Below are 24,215 nucleotides of genomic sequence, written 5' to 3'. Positions count from 1 at the left end.
GCCACACAAGAAACTGAAAATCTCTTTATAGTATCAGTCACAGGGGTGAGGAGCTGGATCAGGCATTTCTGGTTGGGGGTGCTGGTTTGGTGCTGATGGACAGGGAACAGGTATGAGCCTACCAGGGCCACATACTGTGGTCAGTTATCCCATCTCTTCAGGGCTCCAACTGCTGCTCCACCTGCTGAGGGTCCAGGCAGGACAGTGGTTGCTGGACCTGCGGCTTTAAGGTAGCAATTCTCAGGCCTCATTTGTCTGGAGAGTTTAATAACTCAAGAGGTGCCATAATAGGCCACTGAGGAAGTGAGTGGGGACAGGCCGCAACTCCTAGAAGTAGACGCTCACTGCCCAGAACAATAGGGCAGGAAGCTCCAGCAGCTCAGAGCATAGCCATAAACCTACCAAAGATAGTTTCCAGTGGAAGATCTATATATACCCAGGGGACCCTCCAAACCCCAGAGCCCTAGGCCCCCTTTCTGTGTGTCCTCCAGACTTCAGCCACAGTGAGACTAGCAGCTCATTCACAGAGACCCACAGGTATTTTTTAAAGGCAGACAGTCATTACCCAAGGAATATGGCGCCAATGATGGGGTTTCAGGCACCTTTGTGGGTTGGGAGAAGAGTTGTCTTCCTGGTGACCTTCAGATGTCACTTGTCATGACTGTCCATCCACCTTTGAGGCTGCACCTAGTGTCTCCCTCATGAGGCTGAGTAGTCACAGAGCCATAGACAGAACTGAGAGAGGAGTCCGACCTGATGTCCTCATCTGAAATGTTGTCTTTCGCTTTTTCTAAAAAGGAGCACATCTTGATGAGAAATCAGAACTTAGTGGGGCTCAAACTTCCAGACCTTAGTGAAGCAGCTGAGCAGGAAAAAGGTAGGTGGGGTTGGGGCAGATACTCTTCTCAGCCCAGGGCTGGATTCATTTTTGCCAGATGGAAGAAGGTAAAAGTAAACACTAGACTTCCTGTCAGAGCCCTTGTCTGTCCCAGTGGCAAGTGTGGTCCATACACAGGGCAGGTCCCCAGTAAATATTTGCAGATGAATAAATTAATCAGATCGTATTTCCTGCCCACTCAGAGAACCTCTAAACTTGTCTCCTTCCAACCAGCCCTCCTTCCAGACCCTGCCAACCCTCCCTGGGCCTTGTTAGCACCTCGTGGGTCTGGAAGGGTGACCCAGGCCTGAACTTTTGATGCTTCCTTTTCCTTTTCCTCTCGCACCCAGGAAGTCACCCAAATAGAATAGTTCCTCTTTTCAAGACATTAGAGTCATCTCTTGCTTTCCAATCTGCTGTCACTACAAAGTCCAAACCCCAGCCCTTTCCTCCCAATGACTGTAAGTCCCCACCCAGCCAACTTGTCAGACTCATCTTCTGAAAAATGAGACTTTGGGCCTCTCCCCTCCCCTATCACCTCCCCATCCCTGACTCACCTCTCCCAATATCTCATCTCACACTAGCCATGGTCATTCTCAGCATAGAAGCCTTCAAGGATTGTCATATGGATGTGTCCAGGGTGCCACGAACCATGTTGGAAGTCCCTGGTCTGAAATATAGTAACTAACACCTACCTATTCAACATTAACAAGAAGATTCCCAGAAGTAAAATTTCCAACAATTTTTTAAGTACTAATTTTATTTTTTACTCTTATGAAACGCTTCACGAATTTGCACGTCATCCTTATGCAGGGGCCATGCTAATCTTCTCTGTATTGTTCCAATTTTTTTTTTTTTTTTTACTATATGTGCTGCCAAAGTGAGCACTAAATACTACATTTAAAAAAATTAACTATATTTAGAGGAAATCTTTGGAAAAATTATTATGTACTGCTCTACTTTTAATTTTTAATTTATTAAAGCAGAATAAAAAAAACTAGGAAGATATATCTTAAAATTTTGTCCACAACCCCATAAATTCTGAAAAAGCAACCATTTCTATTTTTCCACCATTTACCCATATTTATCATTTTTTTCACAATTAATTTGATGATTTATGTAACTTCCTGTTTCTACTTTGTAAAAGTTACTTCACAACCAATCTATATATTTTGACTCATTCTCATTTTATCATTTTATCATTTTATCATTTAATGAGTGCACATTCTCCTTTTGTATTGATGTGTCTATTGTTGGATATTTCGGATGTTTACAACTTTTTTTAACTATGATGAACAACCCTACCATAAACAGCTTTGTACTTGCAGTTTCTTTCTTTCTTCCTTTAATTTACTCCCTTGGGATAAATTCTTAGGCTTGAGAGTCACTGAGTCAAAGTGCAAAAACATTTGTATTTTAACAAATTGCCTCCAAAGTATAAAGCTCCCTGCAGCCTGAGTGAGGAGTCTTCATCCTGAGAACTACCAGCACTGGACTTTGCTTTTGCTCTTTGTTGGCCAGAATACAGTGAGAACCAGATAATAATAATGATTATAATGTATTATTAGTAGCATTAGTGTGAAATGCTACTTCATTATTACTTCAATTAATTTGCCAGCAAGCAAGCTTCAACTAAAAATTTTAAAATATTTATTGCCTTTTTTCCCCTTAATGGATGGTTCACTGCTTATCTCTTTACTCATGTCCATTTGAGTTTGGAGTTTTTTGTTGGTTTGTTTGTTTCTCTTGGTAATGTACATAAACTCTATAAATATTAACCCTTTGTTGGCTGTATTTTTCTCATACTTTTTCATTCTATCATTTTTTTTTTGCTTTTTAACAAGTTTTGTGTTATTTTAGAGAAATCATAAAGTTTCATGTAATCTTTTTTGCCTATCTTTTCCTTTGAGAAGTCTTCCATTACTTAAATCATTATAAACATATTACCTCTCTTTAATTGAGATAGCAAATCTACTTTCTATTAGTTCATCTATAGTTTGATCTATTCATATTTATTTTGCTGAAATTTATTTTAAGATATAGGTATCTGAAGATTTAAGATCCCATTACCTCAGTTATATTTTAATTGTATTTATATTTCCTGTAATATTGTGGCTTAGATAATTACACACTACTTTTTAAAATATATTTCAAAGACTAGTACTGGGCCTTTGATTCTGCTTTATTCTGATCAGAACTTCACCATTTAAATTGCTGCTTCCCTCTATATTCTGGTGTGCAGTGGGGTTACTTCTTCATTGCTCTTCTTTTTCAGAATATTCGTTATATTATAGATGCAAAGATTCAGTGTAAATTAATGGAAAAACAACTGGTCAAGAAGCCCAGAGATTTGAGTTTATGTCCCAATCCAGACATTAATTAATGGGGTCTTTAAATATGTTCCTCAACCTCTGTGGGTCTCCTCTCCCTCCTGGACTAGATGACCTCAGAAGGCTCTTAGCTCTCGTCTAACCTAAGAGTCAAGGATTCCAGGTCCTTTCCAGTTTGCTTCTAATCTACCTATTTCTCTAAGTGAAATTTATACTATTTTATACATGTTAATTGTGACTGCTCTAAAACTACTCATTGGATTCAGAATGGTCCTAGTTTGTTTGTTGTAGCTTATAGATTTTTAAATTATTTAATTTGCAAACAGTTCACATTCAGGCACATGGTTTGTCCCTGTATTAATTTAGGTATTCTTCTAAAAGATTTAAGATATAGGTCTTCCATCCTCTTCTTGGGGCACATCCTATGTGATTTATATTTTTGCTTATTTATGAAGACTCTTTTTTTATTAGATAAGAAGACTCTTTTCTAGCTGATAAATAGTGGCATAGATGAATTAGTATTATACATGTTCCTAGTATAGTAGTAGTATTAACAAATGGTAGAGTGATTTCTATAGTGATTAACTAGCATAATTACTGTAACTAGAATGACTACTCTGTGCCAAGTACTATGCTAAGCATTTAATAATATTTCACATAATGCTCACAAGAACTATGGGAGGTAGATTTTATTATACCCATTTTACAAGTGAGGAAGTGGAGGCTCAGAGAGATTAAGTTCACATGGTTATTAATTGCTGAAGCCAGGATTGAAACAAAGATGTGTGTAAAGACTCTTGACCGCTTTGTAGAATGCCTTTCTTTTTCAAATTCACAGTACAACTATATGTTATTTTTATTTTATCAATTTCACTATTTGTCTTAGTTGTGTGCTTGTGTGTCTCTGTATGTATATTTCTCTTGTGTATCTGTATATGTTTTATTACTTTGCAACATTCTCTAATATGATAATGGTGACAAGGAGAACTTGTCTTGTTTCTATGTTTAATTGAGTTGTTTTGGCATTTCTCTTTCAAGAATCATGTTGTGTCTGATGATTAAATAAATGCACTATTTTAATTTTTAATTATTTTTATTATTTTATATTATTATAAAATAGGAAAAGAGATAATATGTAATAAAAGATAAAATATATAAAATAAAATATATTAATATTTTGTTTTATATATTTCTTATATTTTATGTTTTTATTTATTTATGTTAAGGAAATATTCCTCTATTCCAAGTTTCAAGATTTGTGCTGAATTTTATCAAATTGCTTTGGATACCTATTGAAATAATAATTTATATCACTTAATATATTAAATAATAATTTTCCATATATAGAAATAAACCCTTGTGGTTCTGGAACAAGAAGAGTTATTACCTAGATGAACAGAGATTAATTAGAGAAACACTCAAACATTTCATTTCATACTGTGATAGATTTAATAAGGGAGAAGGATCTGGAGGTTCTGGAAAAGTCTTCCCTAGAAAGGTGACATTTGAGCAGATATCTAAAGACTGAATATGAGAAAGAGGAAGAACATTCCAGGTAGAGGGAACAGTATGTGCTGAGCCTAAGAAGAAGGAAGAATGAATTGCTGAAGATCCCAAGATTCTGTAAAGGTGAGCAGGGTTAACCACACAGGGCCTTATAGGTCCAACTAAGGATTCCAGTGCTCATCCTAAGAGCAGAATGAAACCTCTGAAGATGCTGAACTGAATTTGCATTTCAGAGATTCCTCTGGCTGCTTATAGACAGTGTATTGAGTTAGGTAAGGGGGTCAGGAATGCAGACAGAGGAACAAGATAGAAGGCTGTTGAGATAGCCAGGGACCTGATAAGGACAACCTGTCCCTCTCCTTGGTGGCGAGGCCTGAGCCTTTTTCATCTCTGTATCCCCAGGAATTGGCCCACAGTCAGCCTCACACTTTTAGCTTGAAAGGACCTCCAAATGATCAAGCCGCAAACATCCTATAAGTGGCCCCTGCGAAAAGCACTGGTGAATTGTCGAAGCGATCACATGTAGCAGGGAAAAGAGCTTCCCAGTCTTCAGAAACTGAAGGAGAGTCAACGTTCTAAAGACTCTAGAATGTTCTGATAAGGATCTTCCCCATCTCCCAAAGGAAGAGCCAACAATCATAAGAGACTCAAGTTTCCCCTATGAGATCATATGCACAGTTGTACTTAGTGCCTGTTAAAGGGTCAGCCTCTTCAGATCCCAAGTAGGGTTTTCAAAGCCTTTTGTCCTGGATACAGAGGGAGTGACGCTCTTTAATGGAGCTTCCAGAATGTAGGAAAAGGAGTCACAACTCTGCAGATATCAGTCAAACACATGTTGTTGCCCACTGCATCTGTAGCACAGTCCCATACACTGCGGAGCACATGGTACAACGTGCCACTTAGCTGGCAAGATAGAGTTCCACAACCCTGATGATAGAAGTTAAAATATAGGCCAGGTTCCTGCTAGAATAAAGACCAGTATCATATAAAAACATTGTATCAGCTCAATGAAGTAGGTACTATTATCATCCCTATTTTATAGATGAGAAAACTGAGGCATCTAGAGAATAAGAAACTTAGCCCAAGGCTATGCAGGTGGCAGGTGGTAAAGCTAGAGCTCTTAACCACTGAGATCCTAGAAATGAGAGAAAACAGAAAGGAAGGTGCATTTATTGCACACCTACCATGGTTAATTTTCTTTTTTTTAATTTAGTATTTATAGGAGTCAAATTTATTTATCTGGTAATTTTACTGCTAAGATCTACCTTGTTCCCTGTTCGTATTGGATAGTGAGGTATTGCTGTAGGCAACAACATGGAGGAAGCAGCAGCCAGCTCAACTGTGGTGACTAAGTCAGAACAGGTTTCCAGGAGGAGTAGCTTTGAGACGAGGCTGAGGAAACAGCAAGAGCAAAGGCGTGCAGACATCTTCTAGTGCTTGGCATGTTCCGGGAGCAGAAGAAATTCATTTGAATCAAGTATGGGCCATGTGTCCCAGAGAGATGGGCAGAATGAATAGAGTGTGGGTGGGAATCAAGAAGACTGAAGGCTCTGAGGAACAATTAGTGAGTTTGAACTTCATTCAGGGCCTCTTGGAAAGACACAGAAAGCTTGCAGGTAAGGAAGTATCAGGATCAGAATTGAGTTTGAGAATAATTCTGGACAGATTGTGAAAGCTGGCCTGAAAGAGGAGAGACCGGAGGCAGCGAAACCAGGTAAGAGGGGATGGAAACAGTCTGGTGAGAGGTGATGAGAGTAGACTGAGATGGACAGGTAGGAATGTAGGGAGGACAGGTGTAAGAGCTAAGTGGAGGTCAGTTTGGCAGGACTTGGGAAGGGGATAGGGTGGAGGGGGAGACTGGGAAGCCTGCCAGGTGTTTGCCTGTATGGCAGAGGAGGTGATGGTGCCATTAATCAGGAGCGAGAGCACAGGTGCTCACTTGAGAATGAAGATAGTGAGTTTGGATTTGAGGAGCAGCTCTGATGCCACAATCTGACAGATCTGGGTTTTCATACTGGCTCTACACAAGCTACCTGGGACCCTGGGGAATCTGCTTAGCTGCGCCTCAGTTTCCTAGTTGATGGTTACCCCAGAAAATGAGCTTAGCAATATTTGTTTTGCAGGGCTGTTGTAAGGAATGGATGATTAAGTGCATCTAATGTATAGTTGATGTTCAATAAATGGTGGCTGTTGAAATGGCTTTAATTATCCTGATCCAGGTGGCAATGTCTAGGAAGCGCGTGGGTTTCTGAACCTGGATGTTGAGAGAAGTGTGGGCTGAGGCAAGGACATGCACTGAATGGGCAGGCCTTCCAGACACCCCGGTCTGGGCTCAGAGTTCTCTGTCTCAGGCAAGGAAAGAGCCTCCGTGAGAATACTGATCTGAAGAAAGTTCATCCCTAATCATCAGCTTTGCCCTTTTGGGGGTCATCTTGGGGCTCACAGCACCTTTAACAAAACTCCCCAAAAGTTACTTTTCCAAGTCCTGGAGATTGCCAGAAACAAATGCTTTCATTGGAATGAACTCGTACAGGCAGATATTTTTGAAATAATTTCACTGCTTTTGTTCATTATTTAAAAATTCAACCAATAGTTGAAAATACAGAGAAGAAAGTAAGAATAGCTTACACTAAATGTCCCCTTCTCCACAAATATAAGAGGAGGGAGGAAGGAAAGAGAGAGATTATACTAGATTACTAGATATACTTTTTGAAATAAAATGTATTAAAATTTAATCGAGCTTCAATTAAAGTGAAATGAAACTGTAGGACTTGCTGAATTTAGGTAATTGCTTCCTCCAGAAAAAAAAGAGGTTAGTTTTATATATTCTGAAACGTATTAAAGGTTTCTAGTCATGGAGGTACTTTGCTTACATTACATATTCCAAATTTGGATTATTGACTTCCTGTAGGAAAAGATGAAAATGGCAGCATTCTTCCCACTTTTCCATCTCCACATATACAAATGATAAATTATTTTTTTATATTGTTAAGTTTATAACATTTATGATTCACTTTGTAACCACAATTTCCCTATGTGTTTAGCCTGAAACTTAATATGTAAAAGGATTTAATGCTCACCACCAGTCCCTTTACCATGGCTGCTCATTCCCAACTTGATAATTTTGATTAATGTCTTATTTAGCTGAGTTTCATTATTCAACAGTTTTCCTAGAAGGGCTCAGAGGTGCTGTGTTTCCTGAATTGTAGCATGTTTGAAAATGTTGTCTTTATTCTTGAAGGACAGCTTGGATGGTTATAAATTCTAGGTCACTCTTTCCTTCAGAACACTGTAAATGCTACACTGTATTCAGTGTTATAGAGAAGTCTGAGACCAGCTGATTTCCAGTACCCCTCACCCTTCACCCCTCACTCCTCACCTCTCCCTGTAGATAGCTTACTCTTTCTATGAGGGTAGTTGGAGAAGCATTTTCTTTTTTCCTTAACATGATATGTTCTTTCAATCTGCAAGTTCAGTTTTTCTCTCAAATGGGGAAAATTTTTCTTCTCATATATTTGGATATGTTCTTTGTTTTTTTGTCTTTTTTTTTTTGGTTTGTTTTTGTTTTTTTCATTACTTCAGAAACACCGTAATCTGTAAATTTCTCATCAGCGTCTCAAGCGCAGTTCCATTATTCCATCTCCAAATAGTTTAATCTTTCCTTCTTTACATTCCTTATCCTCATTTCGATCTCCCCACCCTCTTTACTAATTTAGAGGCTGTATCTGTTTTATTCTTTTATATTTCCAACTTATTGGTCAGGTCTGTCTTTTGATAATTTTCTGCTTAGTTCTGTGATTTTGGTCTTCAATTTATTTCCTTAAGTCGTAATCTGCTTTCACCTTTGTATGATCCTCCCATCTTACCTCTGATTTCCTATTTTCATTTTTTTTCGGGTTCTAATTTCTCCTTGAGTCAAAGCATTTGTGCTATACATTTTGCACAAAAGTACATTTTTGCTGTTTTCATCCTGACATCTGTCCCCTGCATGTTTCCTTTCTTCTTTATACCTTCCTTCCTCTTTTGACTATAGTATTTTTGTATAGTTGCCATGCCATTTATTTTCATTTTATTTCTTTTTATATGGGCTTTTCTACCTGTATTTTGTCTTTACCTACCACCTTTCTACTTTATCTGCGATCTTGTTCCTCCCTGCAGCACTTAGTTGAGGACTGGGTATTTTGTGTCTGCTTTGTTACTGCTGAGATGGTGAGGAAAGGGGAAATTCAGATGGAGTGGCATTTGTGGGTTTCTGCTCTTTTTCTAACTTTGTTCATAGTCCAACACCTGAGTTTATTACACCAAAGTGGGGGCTCATCACATTCCCTAGAGTGGGGACTAGTGGGTTATGGATTGTTACACCAATTCAGGGTAGAATTATAGAGACAATCTACCCAGGTATTTATTTTCCAGACTTGACCCAGCTATTCCCAGCAGCCACTCTCACTGTCCTGTCAGGTAAAGAAAGGAAAAGATGGACAGAATTCAAAGAGTTTGGCCACTATGGTATTGCTCAGAAGTAGTATGTGTGGGAGACAGCTTCATTTGGGGCTTTCCATGTGTCTCCTGCCACTCACTTTATCAGAGGAGCTTGTTTTATTTATTGTCTCTTCATCTTTCTTTCTGGTAAATCCCTCCGTATTGTTCTACATAATCTGCTCTGGTAGATTACTATGCAGTCATCCTGTCTTTCCTCTTTCCTCCTCCTCATCAAGAAAAGCAAATAGCAGCACAGGCAGTTTTTTCTCTTTTTGGACTGTTGTGGTAGAATAGAGATCCTTCTACTGTTGAAAAATGTTCTGAATCTCCTCTGCAGGCTGCACGTCCCTTCCCATTCTGTGATACTGCACTCTTTGTCAGAATTTTTCCTCTCACACCTTCTTTTCAGTACTGAATCTTTGAAGGAAGAAGAAAGGATTATCAAGGGTGGGAGCTTTAATTTATCTCTAGTAAGTTTTGTCTTTCTCCAGCCATTATTTTTAAAGATTTTTGCCTTTTCCTGTATTTGAGAGTTGCTGGTATATTTTTGGTTGGTTTTAAAATTTGTTGTTATTCTTGTTAATTTGGTTGAGTTCAGGAAGAGGGTGGCTAGTTCTGGGATCCATCAGTTCTAGGATCACTCTTCAGATAGCCAGTTTAGCAGGGCTTGAAACCCTAACTAGTTACTTTTTTCTGGGGAGGGGTTGCTCAACTTAGGGTGCTTTTCTAGGCAAAAGCCCCTGGTATAGCTTTCACTTGATTATTAGAACTTGTATGGTTCAAGCAATCATATAAATTTCTCATGAGCCTACTGCTTAGTTATCTCTGTTGGGTACTGGGGATATATAAAGATAGAGTGAGGCCAGAAGCATCAGAGGATTTACCACCTGTCATGTAAAAATATCAGAGAGCAATAAATGCCAGGATAGAACCCGAGGTGACAGGTAGCTAAGGGAATATATAATCCAATCTTATATTTAGAGAAGGACCATTGACTACCCCATCTTTGACAGATGGCCCTCTAGACTTTGCTGAGGTACCTTAAGTACCAGGAAACTCATGAACACCATTCAGTTATTGGAAAGCTCAAAGTATTTCAGCATTCTTTACCTTGAGCCAAACTATACCCCCTCTTCTCTCTGCATGGTCTCCCCTGGTAAGGCTTCTAATTCACATGATTCCCAATCTTAGCTCCATTTGGATGGCTACCACAAATATGTCTGTAGTCCTGACCTCTGGCCTGGCCTACAATTCTGGAAAATGGTTGAGCAGGTTGGAAGTATGCTGGGTCAAAACCCACAAGAGATGATGAAATATGTATAACTATAAAGTCCTGCATGCAAATGAAAAATAACCATAGTATTAAATCAAGATACTTGATTTGATCCAAATAAAAGAGATTTGAGGCTTTTAATCCTAAGTGAACTGTGGGCTCATAGTAAGGTTTAGCAAATATATGCTGCATGAATAACAAATACGAATGTCAGGGATATGTGCTAATGTCCTCCTGAGCTAAGAGCTTGTAAGAGGACATCTGGGCCTCCGGAACAGCAATAACCAGAATGTATGCAGGCAGGGGATGTTATCTAGAGGCCAGGGGCCATAGTGGGTCACAATGAACAGTTGAGAATATAGGGCCAGAGCCTGGAGAAGGAAAGCTGTTTTCTAACTGGAGAAAGATTTGTGGAAAAAAGAATGTTTAATTTGTTCTTTCTGCCTTCAGAGCACAGACCATGGATAGTTTTAGGAAATAACAAAAGGCTGTTGTTCATTGGTTCCATAGATTAGGAGGCATCTATTCTGAGATCTGTAAAAGACCTAATGACCTTAATTTTACCCTGGAAAATCCCCATTTTTATTTCTTTCTATGGGGATATGGAACTAGATACTGCTTTCCAGGTAGACCACAGATGATTGAACGGTTAAATTCATTCAAGGAAGAATAATTGGGCAACAGTCCTCCTGGGAAGTCTACCAAGGAGAGGGGACTTTTGCAAACACTATAGCCAAATGGCTAACAAGCTTCCTGTTGCCAGAAACCAACCTCTGACCCCAGACATGAGAATCTGCTTGGTACTGTGAGGAGCAATGGGAAGAACATAGAATTTAGAGCAGACAGAACTGGTTCAAAGTCTATGTATACTATTTACTAGTTCTGTGACCTTAAGCAAATACTTAACCTTGCTGAGTTCTGGCTTACCCACCTCTACAATGGCATGGTTAAGTTTAGCTTGTTAAGTCATTGTGAAGGTAAAATAACAATTATAAAGCCCCTGGCATATAATTAGGTTCTTGTAAATGTTAAAGCTCTTCCTTACCCACTAAAGCAAGTTGCCAACAGTAATACAATGATTTCAAACAGACAATTTAAGTTAAGCACATTTTTTCTTTTAGGGCTCCCTTCTGAACTCTCCCCGGCTGTTGAGGAAGAAGAATCTAAGAGTGGCATGGATGTCATGCCCAATATTTCTGACGTACTGCTGCGTAAACTGCGAGTCCACAAGTCTCTCCCTGGAAGGTAAAACAGGACATGGGTTGCAAAAGACCTGTATTAGGTGTTCCCTGTGTTAGACTCTAGACAAGACGCAGAAAAGCACCAGCCTTGATTTTTAACCCCAGGAGGGTCAGAGTCAGATGGTCCAGACAGGGTAAATACATCCAAAACAAGAATAATAAAGGGCCAGGTGAGGTGGTTCCAACCCAAAGAGCAGGTAGGATTCATAGGCAAGCATGAGAGTCACCAGACGCTCATGGCAGCAAGGCTTTGGACCAGGAGACGTGGTTTTAATCCCAGATCCACCATTTTCCTATAACTGAGAGATTCTAGGTCTGATACCCGCATAGATAGAAATGTGGAACAATTGGAACCACATGAAGAAAACTGCTTGGAAAACCTATCAGCCTCTTTTATACATGGGGAGGAAGTGACTTCAGTTCTCGAGACAGCCTCTTCACCTATACAACAGGGATCATAAGTGCTCTGTTGTTGGTAGGGTGTTGCACTAGCTAAACGAGATAGGGTGTGAGCAGGGACTTAGAACTGTGTCAGCACATGACACAGTGCTCTTGGTAACTGGGCTGACAAGTGAACAGTCTGGAGTACAAAGGAAAGAAGATAGGGTGCCACTAAGCAATTGGGTGGATGCCTGCAGGTAAGGCCTTCCGCCAAGTCCAGCAACCTGGACACTAAACTGTTGGGTGACAAAGGCCATTAGGAGGAGCTATCAGACATAACAGAGCTTCCCAAATTGGGAGTAAATATGAAAGGAAAACAAGTTTCTCCCAGTGGGTATGATGTGTTCAAATTCCACACTATAACCACCGAAAACAGAGTCATTAGGGCAATACTCAGAGGGACCTGGTGACTAAACCAACATCAAAAAAAGTGCTAGAAGCAAGTCAGAAGCAGGCTGCATTCACAGAGGAGGGCATGAGTTAGGCTAGTTCACTTCATGGAAGGCACAGAAAGGGTGTCCTGAGACAGGAATCCAAAGGAGACGCACTCAAAGTGCACTGCAGGTTATGGAGTCTCTGACGTTTGTGACAATCCAGTGAGGCAGAAAGAAAGATTTTATTCTGTTTATCTTCAGTGAAGGAACAGAAAGACAAAGCAACATGCTGGCAAGTGATGGAGTCAGGAATTGAATTCAGAGTGGACTGTTTCCAGACCTAGCGGCTTTCCATCTATACCAGGAGCCTGTCAAAAATACTAAAACAATCACTAGCGCTCTTCAGTCTGCAAGGAACAAGGCTGGTCAAAAGTGTAATTGGCTTCTTTTTCTCCTGTAAAGTTGCAGATAATTAGTATATTAGGGCACACTTCCAACTGATTAAATTTTCCCAGCTTCCCCAAGAAAGGGGGAATGAGCAGTTCTAGCTTCCTTAAGTAAGTAAACAGCTACTAGCTACCAATCATGAGGCTAGACTGGGCTTGCAGGATCAATGAATAAGATCAGCTTCTGAAGCATATGGTCCAGGCTCTCAGATTGAGGTCAATGACTCTCATGCATTGTGCCAGCAGTCATGATGCCTGTCTCTGACCTCCCTGCTCCAACCACTAAACCAGCCTCCCTGTTTCTGGCCTCAGTAGAGGCTGTTTCCAAACTGAATCTTTGGTTGTGCCCAGAGCTCTCTAAATCTGGTTTGGAGTTTGGGATAGATGGACAAACTATCACATAAGACATCCTCCAACAGAAGGAAGCCAGAGCTTCAAGATTCCTTTTCCCAGCAGAAATATAGGAAGATTACACTTGGTTTTAACATGTAGGAGTTTGTCTCATATTCTACGTGAGCTACATAAATTGAGATTGGACCAGACCAAGAAGGAATTCAGAGTCATCAAATGAGCTCAGTAGAAAAACCAGGTCTAGAACCAAAATTATGGGCATGGTCAGTGGTTGGTTAAAAAGAGTACAAAGAGAAGATGTCACTGGATAAAGTATCCTAGGGTCAAATGCCAATAGGAGCAATAAACATTTAACCAACAAATATCTATTGAGTGCCTATTAGTGCCAGATATTAGAATGGAGAACAAGCAGACATGGTCCCTGTTCTCATGGCACTTATATTCTGGGTAAAGAGACAAATAATTTTAAAGTAACCAAATGAATGATTTCAGGCAGCAAAGCTGCTAGAAAGACCATGAAATAGGCACATATAGAAAATGACATGGGAATGAAACATTGGGTAGGGGGTCAAGGAAGGCCTCTATGATAAAGCAGTAATTAAGTTGAGACATGCAAATGACAAAAAGAAGTCATCCATACAAAGATTTCAGTGAAGAAATTTTCAGACAAAAAGCACAGTAATTTCAACAAATGATGACTGGATAGCCACAGCAAAAGAGTAAAGTCAGACCCTGCCTCACATAATACACAAAAATTAACTCAAAATGGATCATAGTTCTAAATGTAAGAGCTAATGCTATAAACCATTAGAAGGAAATATAAGAGCAAATCTTTGTAACCATGAGTTAGTCCATAGTTTTTTAGATATGACACCAAGGGAAAAAAATAGATGAATATTTCATCAAAATTAAAAACTTTTGTAATATAAACAATACCACCAAGAAAGTGAAAAAACAACCCACAGAACAGAAGAAAATATTTGCAAATCGTGTGTCTGATAAGAGACTTGTTTCCAGAATATATAAAGAACTGTTATAACTCAAAAAAAAGACCACCATTTTTTTTTAAATGGGCAAAAGATTTAAGTAGATATTTCTTCAAAGGACATATATGAGGAGTCAATAAGCACATGAAAAGATGCTCTATGTCATTAGTCATTAGAAAAATGCAAATCAAAATGATGAGGCATCATTTCACATCCACTAGAATGGTTATAATAAAAAAGATGAACGATAGCAAGTATTGGTAAGGATATGGATGACTTGGAATCTTCAGTAAAATGGTGCAGCTACTTTGGAGTAACAGTTTGGTAGATCTTCCAAAACGTAGAGTTACAATATGGCCCAGCAATTCCACTCCTAGGTGTATACTAAAGAGAAATAAAAATACATGTTCACACAAAAGCTTGTACATGAATGTTCAATAAAAGCATTTTCATAATAGCCAAAAAGTGGAAACAACCCAATGTTTATCAACTGATGAATGATTCCATTTACATGAACTATTTAGAATCAGGAAATCAGTAGAGATAGGAAGCAGATTAGTGGATCCCTAGGGCTGGGGATGGGAGTTGGGAGATACGGAGAGGGTCTGCTAATAGGTATGGGGTTTGGGGGGAGATGATGAAAAAATTCTAAAATTGTAGTGAGTTGTACAATTCTGTGAATATACTAAAAACTACTGAATTGTACATTTAGATGGATAAATTTTATAGTATGTGAATTATACTTTAATAAAGCCATTACAAAAGAGAGCAAAAAAAAGCATAGAAGAGTAAATGCAAGGCTTTGGGGCCACAATGAGGTGAGTGTGTTCAAAGAGTAACACACTCTTTGTCAGGTAGGGGCTGGTTCACAGAAGGCCTTGATTTTATTCTAGGGCCTAATATGGGAGTTTGAGCTCTGAGACAGGTGATGCCATCCACAATGGTCTCCTTGTATGTCACCTGCTAGGCTTCTGTCTTTTTGGAGGCCCATGGCTCTGCCCCATAGCTGCCTATGCCAGTTTACAAAGCATAGCTCTCTGCTCCAAGAGCTTGCCGTGCCATGTGGCTTCTTTACCTAAATCGCCTCCCTGAGTACTCAGGGATTTGGATGTTATTTTTTTTAAATGTATTCTATAGCAAAGAAAAGCAGAAAGTGAGTCATCAAAATAGAAAAATAAGTTTGGTTAATAAGTGATGAAAATACGTAAATTTCACATGCTACCCAAACAAAGCCAGAAGTGAAGGCAAGCTCAACGAATTTTGATAAATTGTTTAAGTGATATGTGCATGCTCTATATGACAGTTAAAATTACATTGGCTGGCCCACAGAGGAAAGGGCTCGATGGGTGGGGTTATGGCAAAAATCGTAAGTGTTAAACATTTTTGCAGTTGTTTATCCCATGCTCTGTACTCTGCTGACTTGCTGGCCATGGGGTCTTGTTGCCTCATCCTGACAGGAAGACTCTCACAGTCCCTTATCGGGGTGAGAACCAGTCTCTTGCAGAGATACCCGACCCCTACCTTTGCTCTTGGGGTCCCTCCACACCCGTCAAAGGGAGGAAGCAGTGTTTCCTGAGAGTCTAATCGATGGCGCGCTCTGTTGCCAAGTCCTGTATGCCGGTAGGACCCCTCCCAGTCCTCCCACCCCAGCACAGGAAAGGGCTCATGCATTATTTATATCGTTCAGGTTTCAGAACAGAGCTAGCTTTAGTTACCAGCAAAAGCAACAGCAGCAACACAGAATGAGCATGCAGATAAAAGGACTGCTTGCTGTGGGAACCACACACAATGAGAAACCTCTCAGAATGACACCACTGTGCTAGCTGGGACTTTCCTGCCTGATCACTGATTCCAGCCATCAGGAGCAGTTCTTGCTGTGGAAAAGAGCTCTGGCCACTCTTTCCTACCTTTTATTCTCTGGCCCACATACACCTTTGTCACAACCCTCAGAGACAGGAGAAGGGTCAGGCTTTGCAAACCTGGATAGCCCCGAAAAAATGGTAATGGTTGCTCAGATGCATACAGTTTATGAAATATGTAGCACATGCATTTTCTTAAGTCTTCAAAACAAGCCTGTGAATAAGTCACAATAGCTAACATTTCTTGACCGCCTCCTGAATGTGGATGTCATATGTATATATACACGTGTACACACACATATACATAAATACATGTGTCGGTGCCAAAAATGTGTGAATATACACACATATGCACACATATACACTTATAGATACATACGTACATACATATATTCCTTATAAGATTCCTGTAAGGTAGGTATTATTATTCCCATTTTACAGATGAACAAATAGGGACTGAAATAACTTTTCCAAAGTCATGGTTAGTAGAGGCACTGGTGGAGGGCTGACCATGGGATATAATATTTTCCACCTCACTCTCTCTGTAGGAGTCAGTATCTAGTAGAATATCTCACAGATTACAGAGCTCATATAAAGCTCGTACCCTGAATCTTTTCCATCTCATCAACTCCATTTATTCCATTCCTGGAAATATGTCATTTACTGGTTGTTCAAAGTTACCTTTTGGTTCATTTCATAGGTCGGATAAAGTTCATTTGCGTGTCTTGTCTTTTTCACAGTGCCCCTCCGCTCACTGAAAAGGAAGTTGAGGTAAGTAACTCTAGTGCTTTATGAAATTATGAAGCTTGGCCTTGACTGGGTTTTATTTACTCTTTTTAAAGGGGATAACCCAGGGATAGAGAACTATACATTGAGTATTATTGATAAACTTCACTGGACTGAGACTTGGGTAGGACAGAGACTCCACTGGCATTGGTGAAGATGGCCCATGGAAGGTTTCTTTAAGGGCCAGCTTCTGTCCTCAGATGTATACAGGCACAATCAGTACTTAGCATGGCGAAAGTAGCACAGGCTTTGGTATCAGATAGTCCACAGTTGAACCCTGGCTCTGCTACTCCCTGTGTGATCTCAATTAAGTTAATGACTTCTCTGGTCTAGGTCTTTTTACCCATGTATGGATATAATATTTCCTGTTGAGAGGGTTGTTGTGGGATTAAATGAGCTAAGGTGCATAAAACTCAGCAGTGCTGGCATGTAGTAGGTGCTCAGTAAGGAATAGCTTTCAATATTGCCATCACTATCATTATTGGGTCAGTTCAGGGCCTTTAGTTCTCTGTCTGGAGATGTCTGCTCACTGTAGGCCTCATTATGTGAACTTCAGAAGCTCAAGCAGAGTTAGCTCACCCCAACAGTGTAAATCTGCGACCACTTGACTCAGGCAGGGCAATGAAGGCTATAAAAATGAAGGTCATTGCTTCCTTCCTGTGTAGAGTCCATCTGTCTATTTCTCTTCCCCAGTAGTTTCCTATTATTTCAGGAATTCCATGTCTGATCAATACCACTTTTCAAAGTTTATTCATGCAGGCTGCATTTTTGGCATGAAATATCTGTTCTAGAAAGCTTCTTTTGACAGAATCATACCTGATCTTCTTAAAGCTGCTTTTAATGTAGGATTTAGAATACTCAGGCAAGATGCTAGTTGAAGTTTGCTTTAAGTCAACAAGGCTTACATCTCAGATTTTCTTTACAGTGGTTTCATGCAAAACCTCCAAAACCGGCATGCAATAAACTCTAGCATGAATCCAAACTGCTTACACAATCAGCTCTGTTGATCCAAGTTTATCTAAACCCAAATACAGGATGTTATTTTCTTGAAGTTCAGGAAAAAGCAAAGTGTTATTTTCTTATTATTTCTCAGTAAGATGCATTTGGTTTTCTGGTCCTGGAAAGACCTAGCATGAACCTTAGGTTACTGTTTCACTATCCTTTGTGCAGTTGACTATGAAGGGAGAGTTTCATGTGTACATGGCTGCCTTGGTGACTGGTTCCAGCTGACATAAAATGCTCATGCAAGAAACACACCTGCAGCCTTGTTTCCTGCAATAACTCCTCTAGCACCTCTCCCACACTCTTGTTCCCAACAGAACGTCTTTGTACAACTGTCCTTGGCCTTTAGAAATGACAGCTACACCCTGGAATCTAGAATTAACCAGGCCGAAAGGGAACGCAACCTGACAGAGGAGAACACTGAGAAGGAACTGGAAAACTTCAAAGCTTCCATTACGGTAATCGTGGAGCCTGACTGGGTGATATTTCAGGGAGGGACTGTCACCAAGGGCTATGCCAGGTATCTGCTTTTCTCAGTCACAAAGTAGAGTCTCCCAAAATGAGAACTCAGGCCAAGGCCCTGAACCAGACAGTCTTCCTGAGAGTGCTGGGAGGAGCTGAGGCAGAGATTACTGTTGGCCTGGTTACTTCAGAGCTGTAGGTAAGGCCTCTGCACCCTTAGGAGCTTCTCAGGGTGAGACTGGGTGACCTGTGATGGCAAAGTGAGCTCCTTGGAAGCCAGACACCCGGATGTGATTCTCTTCTTTCAGGCCAGTCAGGCAGAGTGCCCACATTGGGCCTTTCCAATCCCCAGAAGCTATAGCCCAGGCCCTGCAGTGGCCACTCTCCTCAGCCAGGGTAGGCATTAGGGCTTGTCCTGTGAGAGCCTAAATCAAATCTTGGTATGTGAGGACCTCAGGTGATGCTCCTTCTCATTCCTCAGTCCTCAGCTTCACTCTGGCAGCACTGTGAACACCGGGAGACCTATCAGAAGCTGCTGGAGGACATTGCTGTCCTGCACCGCTTGGCTGCCCGCCTCTCCAGCAGAGCCGAGATGGTGGGGGCTGTCCGCCAGGTGAGCCTCGCCAGCTCCCAGCCCTGCTGACTGGCTCTGCTCCATCCACAGTATCTAGATCAATAACAGAAGCAGCAACAACTACAGATACCACTTACTGATGGCTTCCTCTGTGCCACGAATCCTATGCACATTATTGCGGCGGTTTTTTCAGAGTATTTTTGGTGGACCACTAAACCCTCGAGCGTTCCTTGGAAAAGCTTTCTGTGGACACATAAGTGTGGAAACTACTACATGCTTTCTTCTTTTCTTAGAGATGTCTAATGTGTATCGGCATAATCAAGCCTTTGAGAAGTCTCGTAGCAAAGAATCCTGTTTAAGCTTACCTCTGTAATCTCCTAAATGTATTTGAATGAAGAACCACCCCCCCACCTTTTATTTTTCTCACAAAATACTTATTCAACTCCCCTGGAACTACTTGGCACAATACGCTTAAGGAAAAAACTGCTTTGTTTCATTTAATCCTCCCAGCAACCCTGTAAGTAAATATCCTCATCCCCTGACTGAAGACATGAAGTCTCAGAAAAGTAATAGCGCTAATAGCAGCAGAGCTGGAGGGCCAGCCCAGGTCTGGCTCCCTCTCAGCCACTCTGAAGTCCTGAAGCACACAGAGCACTACCCTGATCCAGGATGGTGTCCTGGGATCAGACTGCCTAAGGTCTAATCCCGGCTCCACCAGGATTTACTGTGTGGCCCGTTACCGAGCTTTCTGTGTTCCACCTTCTCCAGCTGTATAATGCAGATGATAATAGCGTCTGCCATGTAGGGTTGCTGTCATAAAGCACCTAGATGTTGTTATCATTGCTGCAATTACTGTGGACCCAGGTGTGCTGCATTGGTTGCATCAGCAGGGTGTTCCTGGGGCACAGCTCCTGGCAGTTCTCATAGAATGAAAGAAGGACAAGCCACTGGCTGTCCTATCCCCGTTGTCTTCCGTGGAAAGGGCACCTGACTCAGCAACAGCACCCAGGAATGCACTCCAGCTGGGAACAGCCACAATGGGAGAGCTCAGAGAAAGTGGCTGGTCTCAGCTCACAGCTGCATGGAACTTTTCTAGTGCACAGTCACCGAGCGTGTCCCTCCGTGGCTAGGTACACCTTGGGCTAGGCTCTCCAAGGGATCCAAGAGGTATAAGCAGAAAGAATCTTTTTCATTCTGTACAGCCCTCCCAGATATGTTTCTAAACTCACGTGTTGTTCACTCCAGTCTTCACCTTTCTCGAATGGCTTCCCCTCCCCTAGCTTCTGGGTCTCAGTCCTCGCCTTTCCCTCCGGTTCCTCCAGACTTGTTCAGGCACAGGCTCTCATCCTCTCTTTCCTTGTTGTTCTTACTGCCACCAGTCTCACTGCCATCAGTCCAGTCTCCACCGGTGGCCTAATTATGACCCTCCCTTACTTTAAGACATTCGATGGCTCTCTTTTTTTTCAGAAAAAGTCCAAATTCCTTAGTCTAGCATTCGAGGTCCTTCACAACCCAGCTTTGAGTACCTTTACTTCTTGTAAACAAATCCAACTGCTTGCTGATTTTCACATAAATAGGATGACCTGTACTTTCCTGGTTTTCCAGACAGTCCTGGTATATGCCTATTGTCACAGCATAATTCTTTTTTTTCCCCCAAATGTTTATAAAATGCTTTATTGTTTTTTAAAATAAAAAACAAAGCATGATAGCTTTTATTTTATTTTTTAATTTTTATTTTTCAATTAAGGTTGACATTCAATATTATATTAGTTACAGGTATATAGCATAGTGGCTAGACATTTATATAAATTTATGAGGTGATCCCCACACCTAGTCTAGTACCCACCTGGCATTATACAGTTATTATAATATTATTGACTATATTTCCTGTGTTGTACTTTACATTCCCATGACCGTTTTGTACCGATTTGTACTTCTTAATCCCTTCACCTCTTTTCACTCCCAACCCATCTCCCATCCAGTAACCAGCAGATTGTTCTCTGTATCTAAGAATCTGTTTCTGTTTTTTATTGTTGTTGTTTATCTTGTTCTTTAGATTCCACATATAAGTGAGATCATATGATATTTGTCTTTCTCTGTCTGACTTATTTCACTTAGCATAATACCCTCTATATCCATCTATGTTGTTGCAAATGCTAAGATTTCATTCTTTTTTATGGCTGAGTAATACTCCCTTATATATATGTAACACATCTTCTTTATCCAGTCACCTATTAATGGGCACTTAGGTTGCTTCCATATCTTGGCTATTGTAAATAGCACTGCAGTGAACATAGAGGTGCATAGATCTTTTTGAATTCATGTTTTGGGTTTCTTCAGATAAATACCCAGTAGTGTAATTGCTGGGTCCTAAGGTAGTTCTACTTTTAATTTTTTTGAGGAACCTCCATATTGTTTCCATAGTGGCTGCACCAATTTGTAATCCCACCAACAGTGCACAAGGGTTCACTTTTCTCTACATCCTCATTGACACTTGTTTTTTTATTTATTGATGATAGTCATTCTGACAGGTGTAAGGTACTATCTCGTTGTGGTTTTAAATTGTATTTCTCTGACGATTAGTGACATTGAGCATCTTTTCATATGTCTATTGGCCATCTATATGACCTTTGGAGAAATATCTATTCAGGTCCTCTGCCCATTTTCTAATTGGATTGTTTTGGTTTTGGTTTTGTTTGGTGTCAGCATAATTCTTAATTCTTTTGCTCTCCGAATGATTCCTGTTTGGAGGATAAATCCTCACCTAGCTACAAGTCCTGTGGTTCCCTGCCTCTGGACTCTTCTTCTTGGAGTTTCTCGGCCTGAATGCTCTTTTTCCCTTCTGCCTATATCTAAATGCCCAGATGCTGCCTACAGCCACTTCACTTCATCTCCATGAAGCCTTCTTGACCCATTTTTTGCAAGCAGAGATAAATCCCTCTCACCTGCCATATCCTGAGGCATGTGGCTATCTATGCTTGTTCATGTTCTCCAAATGCAGGTGCCTGGGACCCCCCTCTCAGCTCACATGGCTGAAAAGCAAATGAGCGGGGTCACATCTGATTGGTTTCGTATCCTTTTGATTCTCCCAGCCCAGATCCTCGCTGAGAGCAAACAAGTGCCAATGAGCCTTTCTTCCAAATGCCTGGTTCTCACATCCTCCTTCCCTGCAGGAAAAGCGCATGTCAAAGGCAACAGAGGTGATGATGCAGTATGTGGAGAACCTGAAGAGGACATATGAGAAGGACCATGCGGAGCTCATGGAATTTAAAAAGCTTGCAAATCAGAATTCAAGCCGTAGTTGCGGCCCCTCTGGTAAGGAACTAAGGTCTTGCCCTCGTCTTGGCCCTGCAGTGTGGGTTCATGATGGCTCTAGGCTATGATCACGCCTATCAGAGCAGCCTCAGAACCTGTTTCAGGTTGAGCAAGGTTCACTGCCCCTGCCCAATGCTGCCCACAGGGGCCTCACAACAGCTTCCCCAGTGCACCTGGGTGCCTGGAACCAGAAAACATGAATGGCCCCAAAGAGACTCCTGACAGCTGACACAATGAACTGGAACAGCTGACCACTGACACAAAGCCTGTAGGGTACAAGAGCTCACTCTACTTTGTGAAATGACAGACCCCAGACTCCTTGTGCTTTGGGGCTCCTTTTTAGGCAGCACATGCTAAGGAATTTGGACTTCGTCCTGGAAAGCTTTAGGGATCCAACCAAAGATTTTAGTCAGGGAGATGACATGGTCATATATGGAGTTCAGAAGGTTCCCTCTGACTTTGGTGAGGCAGGTACATTACTGAGGCAAAGCCAGACACAGGGAACCGCATGACGCTGCTATTATAACAGTCCGAGTAGGAGACAAAATCTGGGCAGTGAGGGTAGAGTGGGAGCCTGGCTAAAGGGGATATCGCTGAGATAAATAGATTTAAGTGTATTTCTTTGTAACCTTTGTCTTGTCCACAAGACAAGACAAAGGTTACAAAGAAATACACTTAAAAAATTTCTATACAAATTGCTATAGGAACACAGAGGAGGGGCCACCTGAATTCTCCTTGAGGGAGTCAAGGAAAGTTTAACAGAGGGCTGGCATCTGGGCAGTGTTTTAAAGTAAAAAACTTTCCAGGCAAAGGAGAAAATACATCCCAGGTGGAGGAAACAGTACTTATAGAGGCGTGGGGTTGAGATGGGAAGAATATGAAGCAGTCTGATGTGGTTGCAGTGTTAGAGTCTGATGACGACAAGTTGAAGGTGAGACTTGGTAGGCCAGGGCCACTTGCCTGGCCTCTGTCCTCTTGGCAATGAGGAATGACTGGTGAATTTATGTCACCTGACGTGGTCAAATTGTATTTTTAGATGATTCATCTGACCTCAGGGTGGTAATCATGAGGGGAGCGTAAATGTTGAGGTGTGGAGAGGTGAGTTAGGAGGCTCTTGCAGCAGTCCAGGAGGAGGACCAGGACCTCTCTTTGGGAGCTGCCAGGATTTAGGCTCTGGCTGATGAGGGTAATGTTAGCAGAAAAAAATGAAAAAAAAAAAAAAAAAACAGACCTTTTAGCAACAGGAATCCCTGTAGAATGCAAACATCCGTGTTACCAAGAGCAGGAGGAGGGAAAGTACAGAAAGTATAACAGATGGAGAAACCTTTATAAACAAGAGGTTTCACAAGTTTCCTGGGAATATCAGTGATGCTTCCCAGAGTCCGAAGGCAGTGTACACATTCTCCAGACTGTCTACTCTGGATCTTGGCAATAAGACTTCCGACCCACATGCGTCTGGACCTCTAACAAACTGCTCTCTGTCAGTGCTAGAAGTTGGGAAGTTGCCATCAAAGAAATCCTAATATGTGGGCTCTCTCATTATTGTCTTGCAAGGCACAATGTCCCCTATGAACCACCTTAGCTAAGATTTATGGAATGAGCAGTTACCCATAAGTCTCATTTCTTCATTCTACAGACATTTATTGATCACCTTTGGTGTGTCTCATATGATACTGGAATATAGAGGTACAGGGCACACAGTCCCTGACCCAAAGGAGCTCCCAACAGGTGGGGAGGACAGGGCAGTGGAGCCAGTCCTGTGACAGAATTAAGCAGACTTCTGTGGGGAGCACACTCAATCTGGGGGCATAAGAAAGTGCTTACAACAAGAGAGATGGTAGCTGGGTCTTGAATGATGAATAAGTACTTTCTAGACATTTGTCCCCACTCCATTGTTTTTCCAAGCTGGTAAA

At 41.1% G+C, this 24,215-nt stretch overlaps 1 protein-coding gene and 1 non-coding gene across 24 annotated transcripts in view; one reads left to right on the top strand and one right to left on the bottom strand.

The window, feature by feature from the left end:
* The window catches only part of IRAG1 (inositol 1,4,5-triphosphate receptor associated 1), a 102,932-nt gene that overhangs the window by 54,281 nt on the left and 24,436 nt on the right, over positions 1-24,215 (top strand). For all 23 annotated transcript variants that reach the window (XM_039863590.1, XM_039863589.1, XM_039863585.1 and 20 more), the window contains 6 exons: positions 799-877; positions 11,587-11,710; positions 16,904-16,934; positions 18,269-18,409; positions 18,895-19,026; positions 22,161-22,302. In XM_039863590.1, the coding sequence (XP_039719524.1) occupies positions 799-877; positions 11,587-11,710; positions 16,904-16,934; positions 18,269-18,409; positions 18,895-19,026; positions 22,161-22,302 (649 nt within the window). The remainder of the gene's footprint in view (positions 1-798; positions 878-11,586; positions 11,711-16,903; positions 16,935-18,268; positions 18,410-18,894; positions 19,027-22,160; positions 22,303-24,215) is intronic.
* On the bottom strand, positions 1,646-1,757 carry LOC120603248 (U6 spliceosomal RNA). The gene has a single exon (XR_005652992.1). It is a non-coding gene; the product is annotated as a U6 spliceosomal RNA (small nuclear RNA).

Source organism: Pteropus medius, unplaced genomic scaffold (genome assembly GCF_902729225.1).
Source record: "Pteropus medius unplaced genomic scaffold, Ma_sr-lr_union100, whole genome shotgun sequence".
NCBI lineage: Eukaryota > Metazoa > Chordata > Mammalia > Chiroptera > Pteropodidae > Pteropus > Pteropus medius.
The sequence above is the reverse complement of the archived record's forward strand: the minus strand, read 5'-3'. Positions and strand labels throughout refer to the sequence as shown.